The sequence below is a fragment of the Ipomoea triloba genome, chromosome 13 (genome assembly GCF_003576645.1).
Source record: "Ipomoea triloba cultivar NCNSP0323 chromosome 13, ASM357664v1".
In the NCBI taxonomy this organism is placed as follows: domain Eukaryota; kingdom Viridiplantae; phylum Streptophyta; class Magnoliopsida; order Solanales; family Convolvulaceae; genus Ipomoea; species Ipomoea triloba.
In genome coordinates this window covers 25236068-25257700 of record NC_044928.1, presented here as the reverse complement: position 1 = coordinate 25257700, position 21633 = coordinate 25236068, and the positions used below count along the sequence as shown (strand labels likewise).

At 31.9% G+C, this 21633-nt stretch overlaps 3 protein-coding genes across 3 annotated transcripts; all 3 read right to left on the bottom strand.

The window, feature by feature from the left end:
* Positions 1 to 314: 314 nt before the first annotated feature.
* On the bottom strand, positions 315 to 4897 carry LOC116003061 ((+)-neomenthol dehydrogenase-like). Its single transcript, XM_031243240.1, has 5 exons — positions 4748 to 4897; positions 3899 to 4151; positions 3718 to 3819; positions 1404 to 1583; positions 315 to 904 (listed from the first exon to the last, which is right to left on the bottom strand). The coding sequence occupies exons 1-5, from the start codon at positions 4780 to 4782 to the stop codon at positions 521 to 523; spliced, it is 954 nt and encodes a 317-aa protein (XP_031099100.1). The 5' UTR covers positions 4783 to 4897; the 3' UTR covers positions 315 to 520.
* A 6003-nt stretch (positions 4898 to 10900) lies between these two features.
* On the bottom strand, positions 10901 to 14153 carry LOC116003064 ((+)-neomenthol dehydrogenase-like). The gene is made up of 5 exons (XM_031243245.1): positions 14018 to 14153; positions 13542 to 13791; positions 12448 to 12549; positions 11700 to 11879; positions 10901 to 11451 (listed from the first exon to the last, which is right to left on the bottom strand). The coding sequence occupies exons 1-5, from the start codon at positions 14035 to 14037 to the stop codon at positions 11074 to 11076; spliced, it is 930 nt and encodes a 309-aa protein (XP_031099105.1). The 5' UTR covers positions 14038 to 14153; the 3' UTR covers positions 10901 to 11073.
* Positions 14154 to 18918: 4765 nt separating this feature from the next.
* LOC116001406 lies at positions 18919 to 20451 on the bottom strand. The gene is made up of 6 exons (XM_031241285.1): positions 20400 to 20451; positions 19980 to 20119; positions 19797 to 19873; positions 19595 to 19715; positions 19329 to 19508; positions 18919 to 19095 (listed from the first exon to the last, which is right to left on the bottom strand). Exons 1-6 carry the CDS (start codon positions 20449 to 20451, stop codon positions 18919 to 18921), a joined length of 747 nt encoding a protein of 248 aa, XP_031097145.1.
* Between the last annotated feature and the right edge of the window lie 1182 nt (positions 20452 to 21633).

The following is a 21633-nucleotide window of genomic DNA, read 5'->3' as shown; positions in this document are numbered from 1 at the left end:
TATTCGAAATTTTTAAACATTTAACAGTTAACCAAACCGAAATTTGTTTTACCAAATTAACCGAACAAAATTAATTTTTTTTTTCAGTTAATCAGTCGGTTAACCGGTAACCGAACTTTTTAAAACTAAACTTTAAAATTCTAAAAATAACATCTAAAATAATAAATTCAATTAAAATAAAATACATATCATAATAAATTCATAATAAAATATACAAAAATAATACCGCAACAACGTTATAAGTATAAGAATTAGGGATTTAGGTTATTAGTATTACACATAAGTATTTTTATTTATTTATTTATTTATATTTATTTATTTTTATATATATTAAAAAAATTCGGTTAACGGACCGTTTCGAACCGAATTAACCGTTAACCGAAATTTTAAAATTTCTTTAACCATTAATTGAACCAGAAAAGTTCAATTCAGTTACGGTTAACCGAATTTTTTCGATTCGATCGGTTAACCAAATTTTTCCATAGTTTGCACACCCCTACTAATACACCCATTATTAGCTCTAGAAAGCCATAACATTTTTCTTGCAGAAGAAGAAGCCAGACGGTCCATCATCGGGCAGCAGAGCTAGCTTGACGATGCTTTCAGCGCCCTCCATAGGGGTTAACATCCCATTATTAATAGTCATATCAGTCTTCACATAGCCTGGGCACACACAATTGACGCGAAAATTGGGATATTTTTGGGCTAAAATCCTTGTATAAGCATTCACTACTGCTTTGGAGACTTTGTAGGCCGAGCCATATCTTGGCCAACCTTTGGCTTGTGCTATGGTTGGACCTTCCTTGTAATTCTTGAGAAATTCGTTCACCACTTCATCCACTCTTTCCTCTGTTAGGCTTTCGCCATTGCTCAATATCTTTCTAGCCATTTCATTTGATAGTAGCTGGATTTATAATTAATATAATAATAATTATTGGAGTTAATTGTTTTGTGTCATAGATCACAGTTCAAATGCGGCCGCACGTGTGCGATCAGTGCGGACACACCAATAGTATATTAAAAAAAATACACCAATAGTGTTAGAAACGGCATAAAAATGAAATGCACAAATACGCCACAAAACGCACCACACATCCAAAAAAAATGCACCATACCTCCCACACTTAATGGTGCGTTTTTGAACACTTTTATGCGTATCTAATGGTGCGTTTTGTGTTGATGTGTATCTAATGGTGTTTTTTTGTGCATTAGTACATTTTTTGTTGTGTGTTTTCTAACAATATTGATGCATGTTTGCATAATTATTGACTTGTTCGTACTGACCGCTCGTTAAGGCACGACCGCACTAGAACTAAGCTCTTGAGTCATATATATGTGCCTAGCTAGCTAGCTATTTACTATGAACTAGATGTTAGATGCACGAAAGTAAGAGTTGGCCGCACCTTTAGGTTGCTCAAAGTGGATGAAACATTGACAATTGTAGGGGAATGGGAGAGTTGGAGAAGAGGTAGAAATGCTTCAACCATTCTTTTGGTGCCTGCGTAGTTTGTATTAATGCACTGTTCAACCAACTCACCAGTTTCAATGAGTGCGCCATCACTTTTCAACTCTGTTTCCAACTCCTGTTTCAATAATCAGAGGAATTATATTGAATATTAGGGTGCGTTTGGAAATCCGGAAAATGATTTTTGAAAATCATTTTCAGAGTTTCTCATGTTTGGCTACACTTGAAAAATCTAGTCAACGAAAAATTTCCGTTGATAAAGCAAAATGAGCTCAAAATAGGAAAAAAAAAAAAAAAAGACTTCCGCCCATGAAAAATACACCAACAACCGTCACCTACTTTGGTTTCCCGCCAGAAACTAGAGCAGTTCTCTGGTTTTCCCGCGAAAACCAGTTGCTCTGGCTACCGAAACCAGAGGGGGGAGGTTTTTTTTTTTTTTTTTTTTTAAAATTTACTTACAAATATTATTTTTATATTATTATAAATATTTTTATATTTTAAATAAAATAATAAAAATATATAATTATACATTTTCTACTCATTTTCCGGAAAATGAACCAAGCACCCAAAGACAGTTTTCCAGAGTACATCCAAACACGGATAATGAACTCATTTTCTGAAAAATAACTCATTTTCCAAAAAACATTTTTCAAAAATCATTTTCCTTCTTTCCAAACACACCCTTAACCGTTGTCACATATATTAGCCAATCATTATATTCTGGAATATGGTCTATGGTCCACAACTCTATATTGCATGCTGCATTGGACCACTAACATGCATGTTTGTTTTTTTTTTTTTTTGTACAATAAGCTTAATTTTTTAAAGTTCATTTTTAATATAGTGTTGACTGAATTAATTTTTAATATATTACCTTAAATATGAATATTCAATAAATTAAAAATTAACATTCAGTGTACTAAAGATTAACATTTATCACTGGTTTACATTATAATGTAAAACATAGTCAACAATTTAATTTGTCTATATTAGCAACTTTGGCTTGTAAGGTAAGAATGAAGACTTATTGAGTCACCCTTCATGTAACGTGAGGTGGGACGTATTGACCTAGACCCATATTACTTTTTATCTTTAAATTCAATTATTTTATATTTAAACTTGTAGATTAAGAATATACTGATTAAATGTCTTTTGCATACAAAGTACAAGAATATTTATGTATTAGACTATTAGTTTAATTTTTTTTTCATTCTAACTTTATTAATTTTAATTTTCAAAATTGTAGTTTGTAGTTTATAAAGTATAAATTTTAACTTTATGAATGTATAAATAATATATAGTTTAGCAATGTAATAAAATTAAAATTTTATATTTATATCATAATTCAAAGAACTTTAAACTATAATTTATAGATTCAAAAAAAATTAAAACTATTAATTTAAATATTTTAATTGATTAAAGTGGTTCAAATTGGCTTGTCATTTTTAAAATGTGAGCTGATGGGGCACAACACTTGACATTACTATTTATTTTCCCTATTACGCCATCCCAAAATAATGCATACTTCTTCAATTTGAGTAATGCTAACTTTTTATTATTTTTCCCAACTTACCTTTTTTCATCTTTTTTAAGATTTGAAAATAATTTTAACATGTGCACTCTCAATGCAACATTTACCGGGCATTTGGTTGGGAGAATTACAATTCCATTCCCATCTAATTCTGAATGTAACAAAATTCTTTCGTCTGGTCAGAGGGAATTGCAATTTCCTCATTTTTATGGAATTAGAATCTCATGGCCCACATAGGATTCTAATTTCATGGATTTTATGAAAAAAAAAAAAAGATAGTCCTAAGACAAAATTACCCTTCTCTTTTTTTAAACTTAAAATTGATACATACCTTCCCTTCTAAATTATATCGTGTAACTCTAACAATTTGTGAATTAATTTGTCAATTATAAACAACAACAATGGGCGTTTTGGACTTTATACTACTTATTCCCTCTCAATTCCCATGTATACCAAACATTGGAATTGAAATTCCCACTAATTTTATTTCTGCAATGCAAGCCAAACACTAGAATTAAAACTCTCACTTTATTCTCACATTATTACTTTCCTCGAATTGCAATTCTTTTTCCACCTAATTCATTCTCTCTAACCAAACGCCATGTTACAGGTAAAGTTAAAAAAGAAATTAATTTTCCATTTATTTAATTTCTTAAAGAGCTGCCTAACATAATTAGTGCAATTTTTATGAGATGGAGAGAATATTATATGGATAACTTACTTCATTTGCAGAAATGATTCGTGAGCAATCTGCCTCTATCATCTCGGTAAGAATTGCACCATCTCCTTCAATAACAAACCCAAGTACACCTGCATTGTTTACCTACAATTAAGTAAAGAAAGAATATTATAGACAACAGAAAAGTACTATTAAATATAATAACTTGAATTTAAAAAATTACCAAGATATCTAGTTTCCCAAACTTGGGTGTGACCAAATCCACAAGACGAGAAATGCTAAGTCCATCTTCAACATCAAGTTGGTGAAACACAATAATATGTTCATTTCCATCAAATGAGTGTTTGAGCTTCTCCACAGCTTCCAATCCTCTCTTCTCATCCCTTGCAGTGGCCACTACTATCACCCCTTCACTCGCAAGCTGTCTGCATATTTCATGTCCTATCCCTCTGTTTGCTCCGCTCACAACAGCACACCTCCACACACAACGAACACAATCAGACAATCAAGCGCTTACAACTGTGTCAAAAGTTATAATCATAGCGAAGACACAAATTTTCATGACCTGATACAACTTTGTGTCTTTGTTTGATTAAGGATTTACCACTGCGCCAAAAGTTATAACTACTAGCAAAAGAGTAACTTTGGCCCTGTTTGGTAAATAATCAGCCTATCAGCCAATTTTGGCTTATTTGGCCACTATTAGTTGGTAAATAATAAGCTTTTTGTAACTCCAAAATGCTAAAATTCAAAAGGCTACTCAAAGCAGCCTTTTCAATTAGCTTTTGGAGAAAAGAAATTATACCAAACAGCCATCAGCTAACAGCTTATTTATCAAACAACTTTCTACAATTAGCCAATGTTATCAACAAATCATACCTTCTAACCCAAATAGCCAACCCAATCAACTAACAGCCATTTACCAAACAGGACATTTATTTCCTTATAGACAACCATTACATTTTCGAGGGTCAGGAGGTTGAAGTTGGCCCTCACCGACATCCGTCCAAACATACTCATAACATAAAAACCATGAATAGAATGTTCAAACTAGAATATACTGCTTACATACCTTCTGCTACTGGTGGCGCTCATTTTAGCTTCCATTATATTTGAGTTCTTTAACTGGCCTGGCTATGGCAGAAGTAAATTAGAGGCTATGCCACTTCTCTCTGCAGTCTCCACACACAATGTATGGTTATAAAAGCTCTCGTGAGTTGGTGGTGAGGATGAGAACTGAATATTGTATTGATTCAATTGAACAATTACAATGATGAGGAATAGGAGATATATATACAAGGGGAGTCTCAGGTAGAGTAGGATAGCTAGTCCTAACGTGACTCAAACTCAGAGAGTCCTAATACTCCCCCTCAAGCGCAGGGTAAACTACTAACCTGAAGCTTGTCCCTAAGAAAAGAAAATCTAGGACTAGGCAAAGCTTTTGTAAAGATATCAGCTAATTGATCTTTTGTGGAAATAAAGTTAACATGAATATCTCCATTGGCAACCCTATCTCTAACAAAGTGGTAATCAATCTCCACGTGCTTAGTTCTTGCATGAAAAATTGGATTCGCACACATATAAGTAGCACCAAGATTGTCACACCATAATTTGGGAGTAAGGATGCCATCAATTTTGATCTCACGCAGCAAAGACATGATCCATATGACCTCAGCACAAACATCAGCCAAGGCTTTATACTCAGCTTCCGTGGATGATCTTGCAACTGTCTTCTGTTTCTTGCACACCCAAGAGATAAGATTGGTGCCAAGAAACACTGCATACCCACTAGTAGATTTACGGTCCTCAGGACAACCAGCCCAGTCAGAATCAGAGAAAGCATGAAGCTCTCTAGAATTTGACTGAGTTACACGCAAGTCGAATGAGAGGGTGCCTTTGACATACCTGAGCACTCGTTTTAGCTGCTCCCAGTGAGACAATGTTGGAGCATGCATATGTTGACACAATTGATTGACCGCAAAGGATAAGTCTGGCCGTGTAATTGTGAGATACTGGAGAGCACCAGCCAAACTCCTGTATTTCGTTGGATCTTCATATGAATCTGAATTAAGCAATGGAGTTTTCGATGTAGAAATAGGAGTGGCGAGAGGTTTACAATCAGCCATTCCAGCCCGTTTCAAGATGTTTGACATGTACCGCTGCTGAGAAAGAATAACACCATTGCTAGTTTTGACTAGCTCAATTCCAAGAAAGAAACCAGGTTCACCAAGATCTCTAGGCAAGGAGGAACTAGAACCCAAGTCTGATTGTGCAAAAGTGCATTGAACTCCAGATCCATTGCCTCTCGCCATTCAGAAAATTCAACTGCTTGAGTGTAGCAACTGGGCTCGATAGGACAGGCCTGAGCAGAGAGAGCCAAAAGTGGAGCCACAGACCGACTCCTCGTAGCCATTGCATGGGAGCGAACAGTCGGACGTGTGGACTTGCCACGGGGTCGTCCTCTTTGACGAGTAGGAGCAGCAGCGGTGGTGACAGGAGAATCAGCCTGAGCAGAATTAGCAAGAGAAGATGGCAATACCTGTAAAACCGATTCAGCCCACGGCTTCTGCACAGAGGGAGGAGATGGCACAGCAACCCTACTAACAAAGGGAAACACATTCTCGTCAAAGTGTACATGTCTACAGATATAAATCTTATTAGTCGTTAAGTCCATGCATCTGTACCCCCTAAAAGACTCAGGATAACCTAAGAAGACACAAGGAGATGACCGATACGATATTTTGTGACGATTATAAGGACGCAAGTGAGGATAACAAAGACAACCAAACACACGAAGAAAATAGTATGAGGGAGAAGATTTATGTAACAATAAATGAGGACTGGAATTCTGCAAAACACTAGATGGAATTCTATTATTCAAGTAAATAGCAGTTTCAAAAGCAAAGTCCCAAAAACGAGATGGAACAGACGCACGAGCCATAAGAGTAAGACCAGTTTCGACAATATGCCTGTGCTTCCTCTCAACACGACCATTCTGTTCATGAGTGTAGGCACAGGATTGTCTATGATTAATCCCTAACTGAAGAAGAACAATATGTAACTTTTTGTATTCAGCTCCTAAGTCCGACTGAATAGCCTTAATTTTGCGATTAAATGACCGTTCAACTAAGGCACGAAACTTGTCAAAAATGGCATACAAGTCAGACTTCAATTTCATAGGATAATACCACGTGTAACGAGAATGGTCATCAATAAAAAGAACAAAATAACGATAACCAGAAGAAGACAAAACAGGAGCTGGTCCCCAAATATCAGTATAAATCAAATCAAGAATATTCGAACTAACAGAGTCTACACGTGGCAAAGGGAAACGAGCAGACTTGCCCAATTGACACGCAGAACACAAAGAAGAAGTACAACGATTATTGCGACTAGAACCACGAACAGAACAAAAAGGAAGAATACGATCTAAGACTCGTTGATGAGGATGTCCCAAACGATCATGCCATACGGAAGAGGAAGCACGGGACGAGATAAACGCACGGGGACTGTTTTTCGGAATGGGTAACGTGTAGAGACCACCGCAACTATTGCCGCGAAGAAGAATTGCCTTGGTTGCTATATCCTTCACAACAAAAAAGGATGGATGAAACTCAAAAAAGACTTTATTATCTTTTGCAAAGCGTTGCACAGATAAAAGAGAGGAAGACAAACCAGGAACATGTAAAATATCAGACATCCTAAATACTTTAGACGGGGTAGAAAAAGAAGCATGACCAGTATGACTAATAAGCAAACCTGTACCATCACCAACTCGAAGAGCATCACCACCAGTGTACTCTTCAGATGTAGAGAGCGCAGCAATATCAGGGGTCGCATGATTTGTCGCCCCAGTGTCTGGAATCCAAAGATGCGAGTCAGACACAAGATTCGGCGCATCCTCAGCATATGTTAAATGAGCTTGGAGTCCACGGCCAATTATAGAAAAACAGGCTGGTGCAAGATGGCCATAATTGCCACATAATTGGCATTGAGGCTGCCAATTACCACCACGTCGCCCACGTGACTTGCCACCGCTATGCGAGCCACGTCCACGCTGCACACCACCGCCCTGCTGCTGCTGCTGGTCGGCGAAAACAGCACCGCCACGTGACTAATTCCCACCGCGGCGATTCGATCAGCCACGCCAAGACCACGACCGACCTCCACTACCACGCTGGCCAACAAAAGCCGCAGCTGTAGGGGCTGGAACACTGCCATAGCTATCACCGGTAGCGAACTCATGCGAGCCAAGGAGATCGGCGAGTTTGGGAAGACGCACCGGATGACCTCGAACATTCAAAGAGGCTACGACAAAGTGATATTCTGGACGTAAACCTCTGAAAATATACATATTCTGATCCTCCAAAGGAACCGCACGGCCAGCAAGAGCTAGATCTTCCACCATAACTTGCGCACGAGCAATGTAGTCGACGGCGGAGGCATCACCTTGGCGTATTGTTTGCAGCTGTCCAAGAATATGCATAATCCGAGCTTGACAGGAAGAAGCGAGAGCCTGCTCAAGCGCCAACCAGAGATCACGCGACGTAGTGCAACCAATTGTGAGGTACATAACTTCCGACGAAAGTGAAGAGATTAACATGCTAAGGACCGTCTGATCTTGGCGCACCCATGGAGCATGCAGCGGGTTGGGTAGAGCAGCAGCAGCGGAGGAGCCTTCAGAAACGGGAAGAAAACGATTAGGGCAAGAGTTCGTGCCATCAACGAAACCCATGAGGTCGTGCCCACAAAGAAACGGAATAACCTGCGTCCTCCAAAACAAGAAATTCTTGTTCGTTAGCTTAATGCTAACATAGTGATGCGCAGCAGACAGAGAAGCGGCTGCTGAAGAAACCGCAGAAGAAATAGCTGCATCAGAAACGATCCGTTCGGAAGAATTAACAGAGCCGTCAGCCATTGGAAAATAAACCTAGGTTAGCTGATACCAGATGAGAACTGAATATTGTATTGATTCAATTGAACAATTACAATGATGAGGAATATGAGATATATATACAAGGGGAGTCTTAGGTAGAGTAGGATAGTTAGTCCTAACGTGACTCAAACTCAGAGAGTCCTAATAGTGAGAAATAGGAATATTGAAACACGCACGCCTCGGCTCTTCTACGACGACTTTAAGTAATTGGAAGCCAAGTCCTCTTTTATAGTTCATTTATGAAGAGTTTAATTAATACAGAAATGGTCCCTCAACTATTGCAAAATTATCAATTTAGTTTTCGACAATTTTTCTTGTCCAATTAAGTCCTTGACTTTGAAAATTTTAACCATTTTGATCCTCTGTTTATTTTACCGTTTGATAACCGTTAAATCGGGATCAAATTGGTAATTTTACTATAGTCAAAGAACCATTTCAGTCTAAAATTAATTATCAAAATGGTCCCTTAACTATTGCAAAATTATCAATTTGGTCTCGATTTAACGGATGTATAACACCAAAATAAACGGAAGACTAAATTAGTTAAAATTTTCAAAGTCGAAAACTTAATTGGACATGAAAATTTATTAAGGACTAAATTGGTAATTTCGTAATAGTCGGGGGACCATTTCAATAATAAACTCATTTATGAATTAATGAAGGGCAAAATTATATCGTGACCACAGGCTGGAAACTGCCTAATAAATGCTAGAAAGCAATGAATATCTTATTCAATCAATTTTTTGTCAATTAAGAAACATAGATCTATGGCTACAAAATAAAATTTTTCAGCAAAATAACACTCACAACCACACACTATTTCAGCATTCCCTAACAATGTATAATTGTCCCGGATAGGTATAGGCCCCAGAGCTCGAGGTCCACCGCTCGGAGAGGATGAAGGGAAAGGTAGTGCGATACGAGGAGAAGGGATGGATCAGGAAAATAATTAGCGGTCGGATCGAGTCGGTGGGCGGTGGGTCGATCGATGGGGTGACGGCAAACCCTGGAGGGAGACAGAAAGATTGGGACTCGTGGGTTAATGAATGGAAGAAGTTGAACGGAGATTGGGACTCATGGGTTAATGAATGGAAGAAGTTAAAGGAAGATTAGGACTCATGGGTGAATAAGCAGAAGGGCGGGGAACGGCAGATCGATCGACCATGTAGGTCATGATGTTTCGATGCAATTGAATAAGAATCCCAAGAAGCACGACTTGTCCCGGGCGGACAAAGCATTTGAACCGCATTATATATATATATATATATATATATATATATATATATATATATATATTCGAGGATGCGGGGAAGGGGATAGGGGGGACGAGGGATATCCTCCCCATCCTCGTCCCGGTCTCCGACGGGGTTGGGAAAATTCTTCCCATCTCCGCTCTCGTATTCCAAAAAATTCTTCGAACCTGTCTTATTGGTGTGGGGATTGATTTTTTCTGTTGTGGTTAGTTGAAAAATGTCATCCCTAAATAGCACAAATAGTTCTAAATCTATATACCTACCTTAATGAACTTATGTACATGCAATAGTAAATTTTTATACTTATATTAGTTAATTTATGTACCTAAATTAAAGTAGTGAATTTATATACATAAATAGATTTATTGTAATTTATATACTTAGAGTACAAACTGACTTTTATGAACCAAATTTATGTAGAAAAAAATATTAATATACGTGTCATTTAAACGATGTCAATTATAACTTTTCAATGATATCTATTTTTTATATATTATTTTTATTTATGAAAAAAAAAAAAGGAGAGAGAAACAAATTAAGAAGTAAAGTCTTTGGACCAACGGCCACCTATTCACCTGGTCCAAAATCACGTTTTGTAACTTACATAAATAGTGCATTCAGTGCAGTTTGTTTTTTTTTGTTTTTTTTTTTTTTTCACAAAAAAAAAAACAATGTTGGTAATATATATAAATAAATTGTTAATTTTGTTATGTACTATAATAGGTTAATTGTATCACCTATGTACATAATATGTTAAATACTTGTTTATAAAATTAATATTTTAAATCCATAACAAAAACTTGCTAATTGTCGTCTAAATATCTATTAAAGTGGTACTATAAAATCACTGATTGCATGTAAAACACTCACATTTTATGAACTTTAACTTTAAGCTTCTCTTTTTTTTTTTTTTTTTTTTTTTGCTCATTTCTTTCAACGGAAAGTGTAGGTATTATATATTAACATGCTATACTTAAAAATATTAATAATTATAATGGAGTACAATTGTATAGTAGCTTATAACTTTACAGGAAAATTAAAGTAAGAGATGATCAATTATTCCATATAAGAAGTAGTTTTCATTTTTGAAATAATACTAGATGTTTTATGACATACATTATTTTCAGAAAATCTCACTTCTATATTTAATTATATTGTACTAGTAATAAGAAATTAAAACTAGTTTATCAAACATCCATCATATCAGCTCTAGAAAGCCATAATATTTGTCCGGGAGAAGAATAAGCCAGACGGTCCATCATCGGGGAGCAGAGCTAGCTTGACGATGCTTTCAGCGCCCTCCATAGGGGTTAACTTGCCACTATTAATAGTCATATCAGTCTTGACATAGCCTGGGCACACACAATTGATGCGAAAATTGGGATATTTTTGGGCTAAAATCCTTGTGTAAGCATTCACTGCTGCCTTGGAGATTTTGTAGGCTGGGGCATATCTTGCCCAACCTTTTGCTTCTGCTATCCCTTCCTTGCAATCCTTGAGAAATTCGTTCACCACTTCGTCTACCCTTTCTTCAGATAGGCTTTCGCTATTGCTCAATACCTTTCTAGCCCATTCATTTGGCAGCAACTGTATGTATATTCAATTATATTGGACAACATGCATTAGAATCTGGCTCCGATACCAAATTGAAGCATGTGCTCCATCTCAACTAAAAGTCTAAGCTGATAGTTGAATTACACGTATATGTTGAACAAGAATACTTTATCAATTTCTAATGGGAACTATTTTTTAAAATTTATTTTTATTTTTGATGTGCCCTAGCTTATTTACTATCAAGTAGATGTTAAATGTATGAAAGTAAGAGTTGATCACACCTTTAGGTTCCCCAGAGTGGAGGAAACGTTGACAATTCTAGGGGAGGGGGAAAGTTGGAGAAGAGGTAGAAATGCTTCAACCATTCTTTTGGTCCCTGCGTAGTTTATATTAAGGCACTCTTCAGCCAACTCATATGTTTGAATGATTGCGCCATTACTTTTCATCTCAGTTTCTGGCTCCTGCATCAAACAGATCGAGAAATTGATGAATATTAGCAATTGTTGATATAAATGTGGGTTGGGTTGAATTGGTCCATACCCACATTACTTTTATTTGTTAGACTACTGTTTTAAACTCTTTAGTTGAGTGGGTGTAATTTTTTTTGAAAGTAAATTTAATATGTGAGCTCCTAAGTCCTAATGCAACCTTTATAGGAAAAGTTGAGAAAAAAAAATTATTCCCTCCGTACCGAATTTGTTGTCTCATTTGCTTTTTGCACGCTTTTTAAGAAATTAAAATAAATATAATGTACTTTCTAATTATACCCCTTACAATTTCACTTTTGAAAATAAAAGTAATAAATAATGCAAAAGTCATAAAGGTAAATTGAGAAAAATAGAACGATGAGGATGTTCAATTTTAAAAAAAGGACAACATTTTGAACAAACTAAAAAAGAAAGTAAGGCAGATAAAATGGGATAGAAGGAGTAATAATATTTCATTTGTTTTGTTAAAAACCATGCCAAACATAATTAATGCAATTTTCATAAGATGGAGAGAGTATTATATATGAATAATTTAAATTACTTCTTTTATAGAACTGGCTCGTGAGAAATCTCCTTCTATCATCTCTTTTAGAATTGAAATATCTCCTTCAAGAATAACTCCACCAATCCCTGCATTGTTTACCTACAATTCAGTAAAGAAAGAAGATTAAACGATATAGAAAGTATACTATTAAATAAATACAATAAGTTTTTTTTGGAAAACTTGAGATGTGACATCCAACATGGAAAATAAAATATTTTTTGAGTATTCTAACTTTGTTACAATGCAGTATATGTTCATAATTATCTTTTCAATCTATTGAAGTACAAAGAGACAAAGAGTCAATATTGCTTCCATTGAAGCTCAAACCCACAACCTTCTATATGAAAGTGCAGTCGGGTGTTAGTAGACCACAAAGTCTTACTTTTCTTTAATTATTCAACAACCATAATATTTATTAAAAAACTTTGTTTAAAAAAAATGCTCATCCCTTCAAATCGAATGAGGATGCAGGAGGCAGCATAGTCTTCTGTCAACGTTGACAGAGAAGGTTGCCTCTTCCGATCCTCCGTCAACTTTGCCAGCGGAGGTTGAATTGACTCCTCCAAAAAATATTGATTTAAAAGAAAAGAAATAAAATATTTTTTTTTAGCATTATTGACTCAAGATAGCATCTGTTCTATACTTTCTCTATTTTTACAGCTCAAAGTATCATTACCTCACCACCCGAGTTTAATAATGTGACATTTTCTCAAAGAGAATCACAAGGTCCCATCTAAGTATAAGGTGTTTAGTAAATAAAATATATGATTTTTTTTTGAAATAATAAAATATATGATTGGTTATTGGTACAAGTGAAAATAAAAAATAATGTCCGCACAAATCACACATAGTTGAATGACAATATTTAAGAGAAGAGATCACTGCTCCGTCGGCAGTGATAGAGAATCATGCCTAAAAGTAGGCAGATCCTTGTGTGCACTGGTATATGATTCTGTCTGTTACCATAATATACTTCTTTTATATGTTTTGTGGTGCTGGAGTGTGAGACCTTACCGTGGGTAATTCAACCTTTCTGGGAAGAGAATAAATAACAGAAGAAATGCAAAGAAAGGATGGGAGTGGATAATTACCAGGATATCCAGTTTCCCAAACTTGGTTGTGACGAAATCCACAAGACGAGAAATGCTAACTCCATCTCCAACATCAAGCTGGTGAAACACAATAATATGTTCATCATCAAATGAGTGTTTGAGATTCTCCACAGCTTCCATCCCTCTCTTCTCATCCCTTGCAGTGGCCACTACCACCACCCCTTCACTCGCAAGCTGTCTGCATATTTCATGTCCTATCCCTCTGTTTGCTCCGCTCACAACAGCACACCTACCCAACTCATAACATCAAAACCTACCATCAATATATAGAATAATGTTTCAAAAATTTTTTTTAGTAGTACTGAGTCTGTTACAATGTAGCATCTGTTCAGGCAAGTCAACAATTGACTTGCACTGAGACTCGAACCCACTCCATCATCCGGTGCCACTAGACCACAAGATCTTTGGCAATGTTTCAAATTATTAGAATAGAATGAATTGAATATAGTACATACCTTCTGCTACTGCTGCTCATTTTAGTTCTATAATCAACTTGCAAGCTAAGACTATGGCACCTCTCTCTTCACTACACACAATGGCTATTTATAAAGGTAGAAAATATGTGCACGGCTCCTCTGATCTACTACGACTTTAATTATTTCCTCTTTTAAATTTAATAATAGATAATAGATGACACAAACACAAAATATTGTTTTAAAACGGGTGTGGTTGAATAGTAGGAATACGGGGTGTGGTCGAGTATCTTTTATATAATATAATAATATAAATTCTGTGGCTGATTAGCAGACAAGATTATTTAAATAAGTGTCTATTCCTAATAATACGGCGGAAATTACTAGACACCGACAACTCTCTAGCAATATCTTAAGTATTTATTCATTTAATTTGTTTTAATCTATTTAGCTTAGGTTTGTAAAATTTTAATTTATGTCACAATCTTATAAAAGAATAAAAAAATAAGGATTAAATAGGCTACCGAACTATACACAATAATACAATTAGGCTACTAAACTTTAAAAAATTACAATTGAATCTATAAACTAACTCATTTATGTAATTCGTTCAACTTACCAGTTTTTCCCGTTTCTAAAAGGTTATCAAATTTAAAATATTCTTTAAAAAATAATTTTAAATAAAATAAAATTATTTTTTTTAAAAAAACTTTGTTTTCTTCGACTAGAGACAGTGATACCTTGTTCGTCTCCATGGTTGGAGGCAAAGAGTCTCTTTGTCTCCCGACCATGGAGATGAAGGGACCTTCGTCTCCCGCTAGAAACAGAGAAGGTATCTTCGGCTCCATGGTTCTTCGTCTCCAACGGAGACGAAGGTTTTTTTTTTAAATAGTTATTTTGTTTAAAATTATTTTAAAAAAATATTTTAGAATTGGGTGACCTATTATAAATTGTAAAAACTGATAAATTGAACAAATTGCATGAAATAGGTTAGTTTAGGAATTCAATTGTAGTTTTTTTATAGGTTCAGTGGCTTAATTGTATTATCATGAGCAGTTTTGTGGCCTATTTGATCCTTATTCCTATATATTATACATCTTTCTACTATTTTTTTTAAATACTCATTATTCTTTACAAGATAGTATCTTCAAACTTTTGACCACCTATATTTGAAATGATAACGGATGTGTCATGACATTACATACTATTATAATATTATAAATCTTTCAATTATTTTTTAAACTTATTATATATCATCTAAAAATGATACAGTTATTTGTGCATCACACATGTGAATTTTATTACTTGGTAACAATAAGAATAATAACTCTCATTGTTAGCCTAGTCAGTAACACATTAGCGGTAACCTATTCAATATGTAACAATAAGATTTAATTAAACTATTTTGTCAATTTATGAGTCTCATTGTATTTTTTTTCATTAAGGACCTAATTGCACTTTGATTATTGGACTCATGATATCAATTTGATATATTTTCTATTGTGAAACTTGAACTCAAAACCATTTGAGAGAGGGATACAAGTAATTAATGAATTATTCCGACGAAGAATAAGAAAAAAAAAAGTTACCAAAATATATAGAAGAAACTATTTAAACCACTTAAAAGCCAAAATACTAGTCAAACTTATCATATTGTAAACGTTTTTGAGGCATACCGTATTATGGATTATTATTGAATGAAATATAAATTTCCACATATTCAGACAAGCTGATATATAGCACACTAGTATTTTACCCGTGCGATGCACGGATGAAATTTTTTTATTAGATATTTTAATAATAAATTAGAGGTTAAATTATAAACAATAAATAATTATCATATTTTTAGTGTATATTTGTTCAATGATAAGATAAGTGTAAAAGTATGAATAATATATTTATCGATATTTAATGTCATTACTATCTAAATAAATATGGAAAAAAGTGTAAATAATTTTAAAAATCATTAAGATGATTAAAGATTCTTGGAATCAAACTGTATTTGAATGTTATTTGGCTTTATCAATTGTTGTTTTAAGTTTATTCTGCTCATATTTAGAATTATTATCAATGAATGTTTGATTTAAATATATACCATAATAAATTCAACAAATTTGTAATTATTTTATCGATTTGGTACATATAAAATAAATGATTCTGCTCATATTTGTAATTACTTTTAACAGTTATATATATATATATATATTTATATATATATATATATATATATATATCAAAATCTTAGTAGAGAAATTTTTTTATCCTATTCAAAATCTGAATATTTGTATTTTATAAACAAAAAATTTGAAAAGTACATAAATAATACTTTTTTCTTAATAAAAAAAATAGAAAAGTACATAAATAATACTTTTTTCTTAATAAAAAAAATAACAAATATAATTTCTACTTCTGTATTATTCAATTAACATATTAAGATAATTTTAAAAAAGTAATAACATAGAATTGAAATGAAATTAAACTGATTTATGGCCTACTCTTTTATGAAAACACAAAAAAAAAATTGTTAGAAAAAAAAAGAAATAATATTTTTACACTACAATTGTGTTCTTCCCCACATTGTCCTTTTTTTAATATTATTATTATTATTATATTATTATTATTATTATTATAATTATTATACTTATTATTATTATTATTACTATTATTATTATTATTATTATTATTATTATTATTATTATTATTATATAAAAGATAAATTTCCCAAATCACAAATCCCTACCTAAATGGCAAAACAAATCCGTACACTATTTACAATAGTCAATAATAAAAATTCACATAGTATTCCTAATTCATAAGCTTAAAAGTATATCAATTCCCATGCATTGTGTTTATAAAAAAAAAAATTAAAGAATTCCTAATGTGATAAGTATCTGAATTTCCAATCATTGGCTAACCAAAAAAAAAAAACTTAACTATTAATTTAATAAAGGAATATATTACCGTCTGTACGATTTGTGGGACTTAGCCGTGACTGTTTTATGGAGGTTGGTTCCAGCAACTGCTTCATGAGTATTATAGCCTAAATGTGTAGTTTGAAAAGAGTATGGAATAATATAGCTTAAAACTTAGTTGAAAGACATCTTCAAAAAAAACTTAGTTCAAAGACAACAATTTGGTATTTATACTTCTGTGATGTAATATTTTAGTTAAAAGAATAATATATATTTTGATTTTGCTCATATTTAGAATGATTATCAATGAATATTTGATTTTAATTTATACACCATAATAAATTCAACAAATTTATAATTATTTTATGATTTGGTAAATATAAAATAAAAGATTCTGCTCATATTTGTAATGATTTTTTTAACAATTATATATATATATATATATATATATATATATATATATATATATATATATATCAAAACCTTAGTAGAGCCATTTTTTTCCTATTCAAAATTTGAATATTTGTATTTTATAAACAAAAAAATTGAAAAGTACATAAATAATACTTTTTTGTTAAGAAAAATAAGTAACAAATTTAATTTCTACTACTGTGTTATTCCTATAACATATTAAGATAAATAGAAAAAAGTAAAAAAAATAGAATTGAAATGAAATTAAATTGATTTATGGCCTACTCTTTTATAAAAACACACAAAAAAAATATTGTTATAAAAAAATAAATAATATTTTTACACTACAATTGTGTTGTTCTTCACATTGTCCTTTTTTTATTATTATTATTATTATTATTATTATTATTATTATATAAAAGATAAATTTCCCATAGCTCAAATCCCTACCTAAACGGCAAAACCAAATCCCTACACTATTTACAATAGTCAATAATAAAAATCCACATAGTATTCGTAATTCATAAGCTTAAAAGTATATCAATTCCCATGCATTCTCTTTATAAAAAGAAAAAATTAAAGAATTCATAAGCTGATAAGTATGTCAACTCCCAAGCATGGGCTAACCAAAAAAAGTTTTTAATTATTAATTTAATGAAAGAATATATTACCGTCTGTACGATTTTTGGGACTTAGCCGTGACTGTTTTATTGAGGTGGATTCCAGCAGCTGTTTCATGAGTATTATAGTCTAAATGTATAGTTTTTAAAGAGTATGGAATAATGTATCTTAAAACTTAGTTGAAAGACAATAGTTTTGTATTTATACTTCTGTGATGTAATCTTTTAGTAAAATGAATAATATATATTTTGATTCTGCTCATATTTAGAATGATTATCAATGAATATTTGATTTAAATTTACACCATAATAAATTCAACAAATTTATAATTATTTTATTGATTTGGTACATATAAAATAAAGATTTTGCTCATATCTGTAATTATTTTCAACAATATTTGTTTTTATTTTACATTGTGGTGTTGACAGAAATAATATCCGTAATATATAATTTAAGGAATTAATATAAATTTTTATATGAATTTTTAAAATAGATTGTATTTAGGGTGCTTGATTATGTTCAAATGTTTGTTTTGATAAGCATATTTTTTAACAATTAAATACAATTTGATTTCTTAATTATACTATTACTAAATTTCATTTCATTTTTTATGAGTAAATTGAATCAGGTAGTTTGTTATTATATAATTTTTTTGAGTACTACTGCAAATGTTACAATGTAGTATCTGTTCATTTGAAATTATATATTTATTTATATATATAGATAGATAGATAGATAGTTAATATTTTTATAATCTAAGAGTAATAAAAAATCTCTTAAAAAAAGATTAAAAAAATATAATATATGGAAATAAATATATTTAATGAAACATTTAATAGCACAAAAATCTGGTTTATAACAGAAATCCAATTTATAAAAACATGACAAATTAAAAAAATACTCATACCAACACAAATGCAAACTAATTCAACATAACTTTCAAACTTTCTGAACAAATGTAATAAATAATTCACCAAATAACTCCACCGTTGTTCAATTTCAAGGTTTTTCTATCTTCACAATCGATTTTGACTTCTTTCCAACATTGGATGAAAATGAATCATTCAAGGTACGTTTAATGCTGTTACTGGAAGATCCAGATCCAATTATTTCAACATCAACGTCTTTTTTGAGATCTTTTATTGGTGTTGTGACCTCACCACCTGAAGACAATTCCTATAAAAAAAATGTTTCTATAATTTATGTTGTCTAATATTTTCAAAGCTAAAAGAATAAATATAAAAATAGTTTATTATATAACAAAGATAAATTACCTAAACACTGTTATCTTGACCATGTTGGAATGTGGAAAAAACATCTGAATCCTATACAATGAAAGTATATATATATATTATTTACTTTGTATTATTTAAAAATTAATTACAAATTAAATATGAGATATTTTCAACCTGGCTCTCGAGCACCATACTATCACAAACTTTTGAAATAAGTCCTGGTTCACGACAAAGTTTCATTACGGTCCAAGATCCATAAAAATTTGATAGGTGCTCTGGTTTTACTTGAACCTTAAACAGAAGGGTTTGGTGAACTACAACATTCATTTCCGGGGGAAACGAATCCATTTCATCCTATACAATAAAGGATTTGAATTAGTATAATTCTAAAAAAAAAAAAAAGAGAAGTTAAATATAATACAATAACAATTAGTTCTAACCTCCACATAAGATTTTTTTAATTCAGATGCAGATTTTCCAAATAAATCATTGCATTCACGATCCCATAGCTGGAAGGCTGCATTCCCAGTCGCATCAGAGACTCTTATGGTAACTTTATATCTAAAGGTACCATTGGGCCAATATTTATTGCATTTCAAGCAATGAAAACGATTCAATGACGGTTCTAATTTTTTTAAGCACCTATTACAGGATAAATAACACCAATCTCCAATATTTTGAAAAGCCACAATTTTGGCTAACACCCAAAAGCTTCCAACCTATATGTTTACAATTACAAAAAATCAAATAGTAATTTGAGAAAGAATATTTATGATTTTAAATTTACACTTGTGTTGACAATTGTAGTAAATTAAATATACACACCTCAGGAGCATCGAACAACTGACTAATATTCCGGATTGTCTCAGTGTTGATCTCATCTGCTATTGTAGATGATGATATTGTACAATTATTATCCATCACAAGCTCAGTGGCACCAAATGTATTTGTGATTGAAACCTCACCTAATGAATAAGATAACAAAGATTAACATTATAGGATGTTTTATATTTTTAATAAAAAATAAGATTAACATTATAGGATGTTTTATATTTTTAATAAAAAATAATGTAAACATTATAGGATGTTTTATATTTTTAATAAAAAATAATGTAATAAATTTACAAAGAATTATATTTTTAATAAAAAATAATGTAATAAATTTACAAAGAATAACACGTGATGATGAAATTAGGTATTTACCATTATACATTTTTGCACGACACGATGAAATTAGGTATTTACCATTATACATTTTTGCACGACACATCTGAATTATCAACACAACAGGTTCCATTTTTGCACGACACATCTGAATTATCAACACAACAGGTTCCAGATCTGGGTGGTCCACAAGTAGGAGCAATAAATCAACATATTGGTCCCAGAAAGTACATCTTAAAGTTTTTTCCTTGTATATAGTTGTTAAATAAATAATATTTATTTTCAAATATAGTAACATAAAAAAATAATAAAATTGTAATATATAAAAATAGATTTTAAACATTACTTACTCACGATCTTGAATAACAATCTCCATGAATCTTTTTTGTTTCCCAGAAACTAATGTAGTGCAAGGTGATTGCATAGATACAATAAAGCCAATCAAATCTATTTTAACAAATAAATAACTGTAAATCATTAAATTAGATAACATATGCTAGAAGATGAAGTTATTGTATACAAAACAATATTACCAAATAATTCTGAATAAATTATATCTTCTGGTTTAAGTTGGCCAAACTCCTTGAATTTATAAATATTGTTTGGGAAACTGGTATCTGCATGTTCAATCACTTCTGTGCCCCGCATGGAACTGAGCATGTATTTGTGTTGAGTGGTTTTGAATGCCATAGAATTGTTGGAAACAATGAAATTATTTATTCCGTATAAACATCCTTCATCAAGCATACACTTGAATTTTTCAACATGTAGTTGTTTAAATGTCAAGTGTATACGGGTACCCTGATATATTAATAATAAAATAGGAATTGTGAATGAATGTACCCAAAAAAACAAATTTTACCTATTTTTTCAATGCAAATAAAACATAAAACTTTGTATTAAAAAAAAACAATGATATACAAAATTTTAAAAAGAAAGGAAAAAAAAACAAACTTAAAACAACAATTGATAAAGCCAAATAATAAATAATAAATAATAAATTATAAATAATAATAATAATATAAACAAATTTGTAGAGGGATTTATAGAACATATATATGAATATGAATTAGAAAATATATATTATGATTCAAGAAATTATATATATATATATATACCTCCACATCTTCCAGCACAGATTCTAAGGTTGCACCTTTGTTGTTCTTTACTTCGTAAATACGAATCAATCGTACTATTATTGACCACTTAGTGTTGTAGGCGTTTATCTTATATATATATATATATATATATATATATATATATATATATATATATATATATATATATATATATATATATATATATATATATATAT

What these genes read in the sequence shown, in the direction of transcription:
- LOC116003061 (XM_031243240.1), bottom strand. Translation starts at nt 4,782, where the DNA reads ATGGAAGCTAAAATGAGCGCCACCAGTAGCAGAAG. An exon ending in AGCGCCACCAGTAGCAGAAG is followed by an intron (nt 4,152 to 4,747) that starts GTATGTAAGCAG and finishes TTGTGTGTGGAG; the next exon opens with GTGTGCTGTTGTGAGCGGAG. An exon ending in CCACTTTGAGCAACCTAAAG is followed by an intron (nt 905 to 1,403) that starts GTGCGGCCAACT and finishes TTATAAATCCAG; the next exon opens with CTACTATCAAATGAAATGGC.
- LOC116003064 (XM_031243245.1), bottom strand. Translation starts at nt 14,037, where the DNA reads ATGAGCAGCAGTAGCAGAAG. An exon ending in GAGCCAGTTCTATAAAAGAA is followed by an intron (nt 11,880 to 12,447) that starts GTAATTTAAATT and finishes TGTTTGATGCAG; the next exon opens with GAGCCAGAAACTGAGATGAA. An exon ending in CCACTCTGGGGAACCTAAAG is followed by an intron (nt 11,452 to 11,699) that starts GTGTGATCAACT and finishes ATATACATACAG; the next exon opens with TTGCTGCCAAATGAATGGGC.
- LOC116001406 (XM_031241285.1), bottom strand. Translation starts at nt 20,451, where the DNA reads ATGGAACCTGTTGTGTTGATAATTCAGATGTGTCGTGCAAAAATGTAT. An exon ending in AGTTGTTCGATGCTCCTGAG is followed by an intron (nt 19,874 to 19,979) that starts GTGTGTATATTT and finishes GTAAACATATAG; the next exon opens with GTTGGAAGCTTTTGGGTGTT. An exon ending in TGTTATTTATCCTGTAATAG is followed by an intron (nt 19,716 to 19,796) that starts GTGCTTAAAAAA and finishes TGGTACCTTTAG; the next exon opens with ATATAAAGTTACCATAAGAG.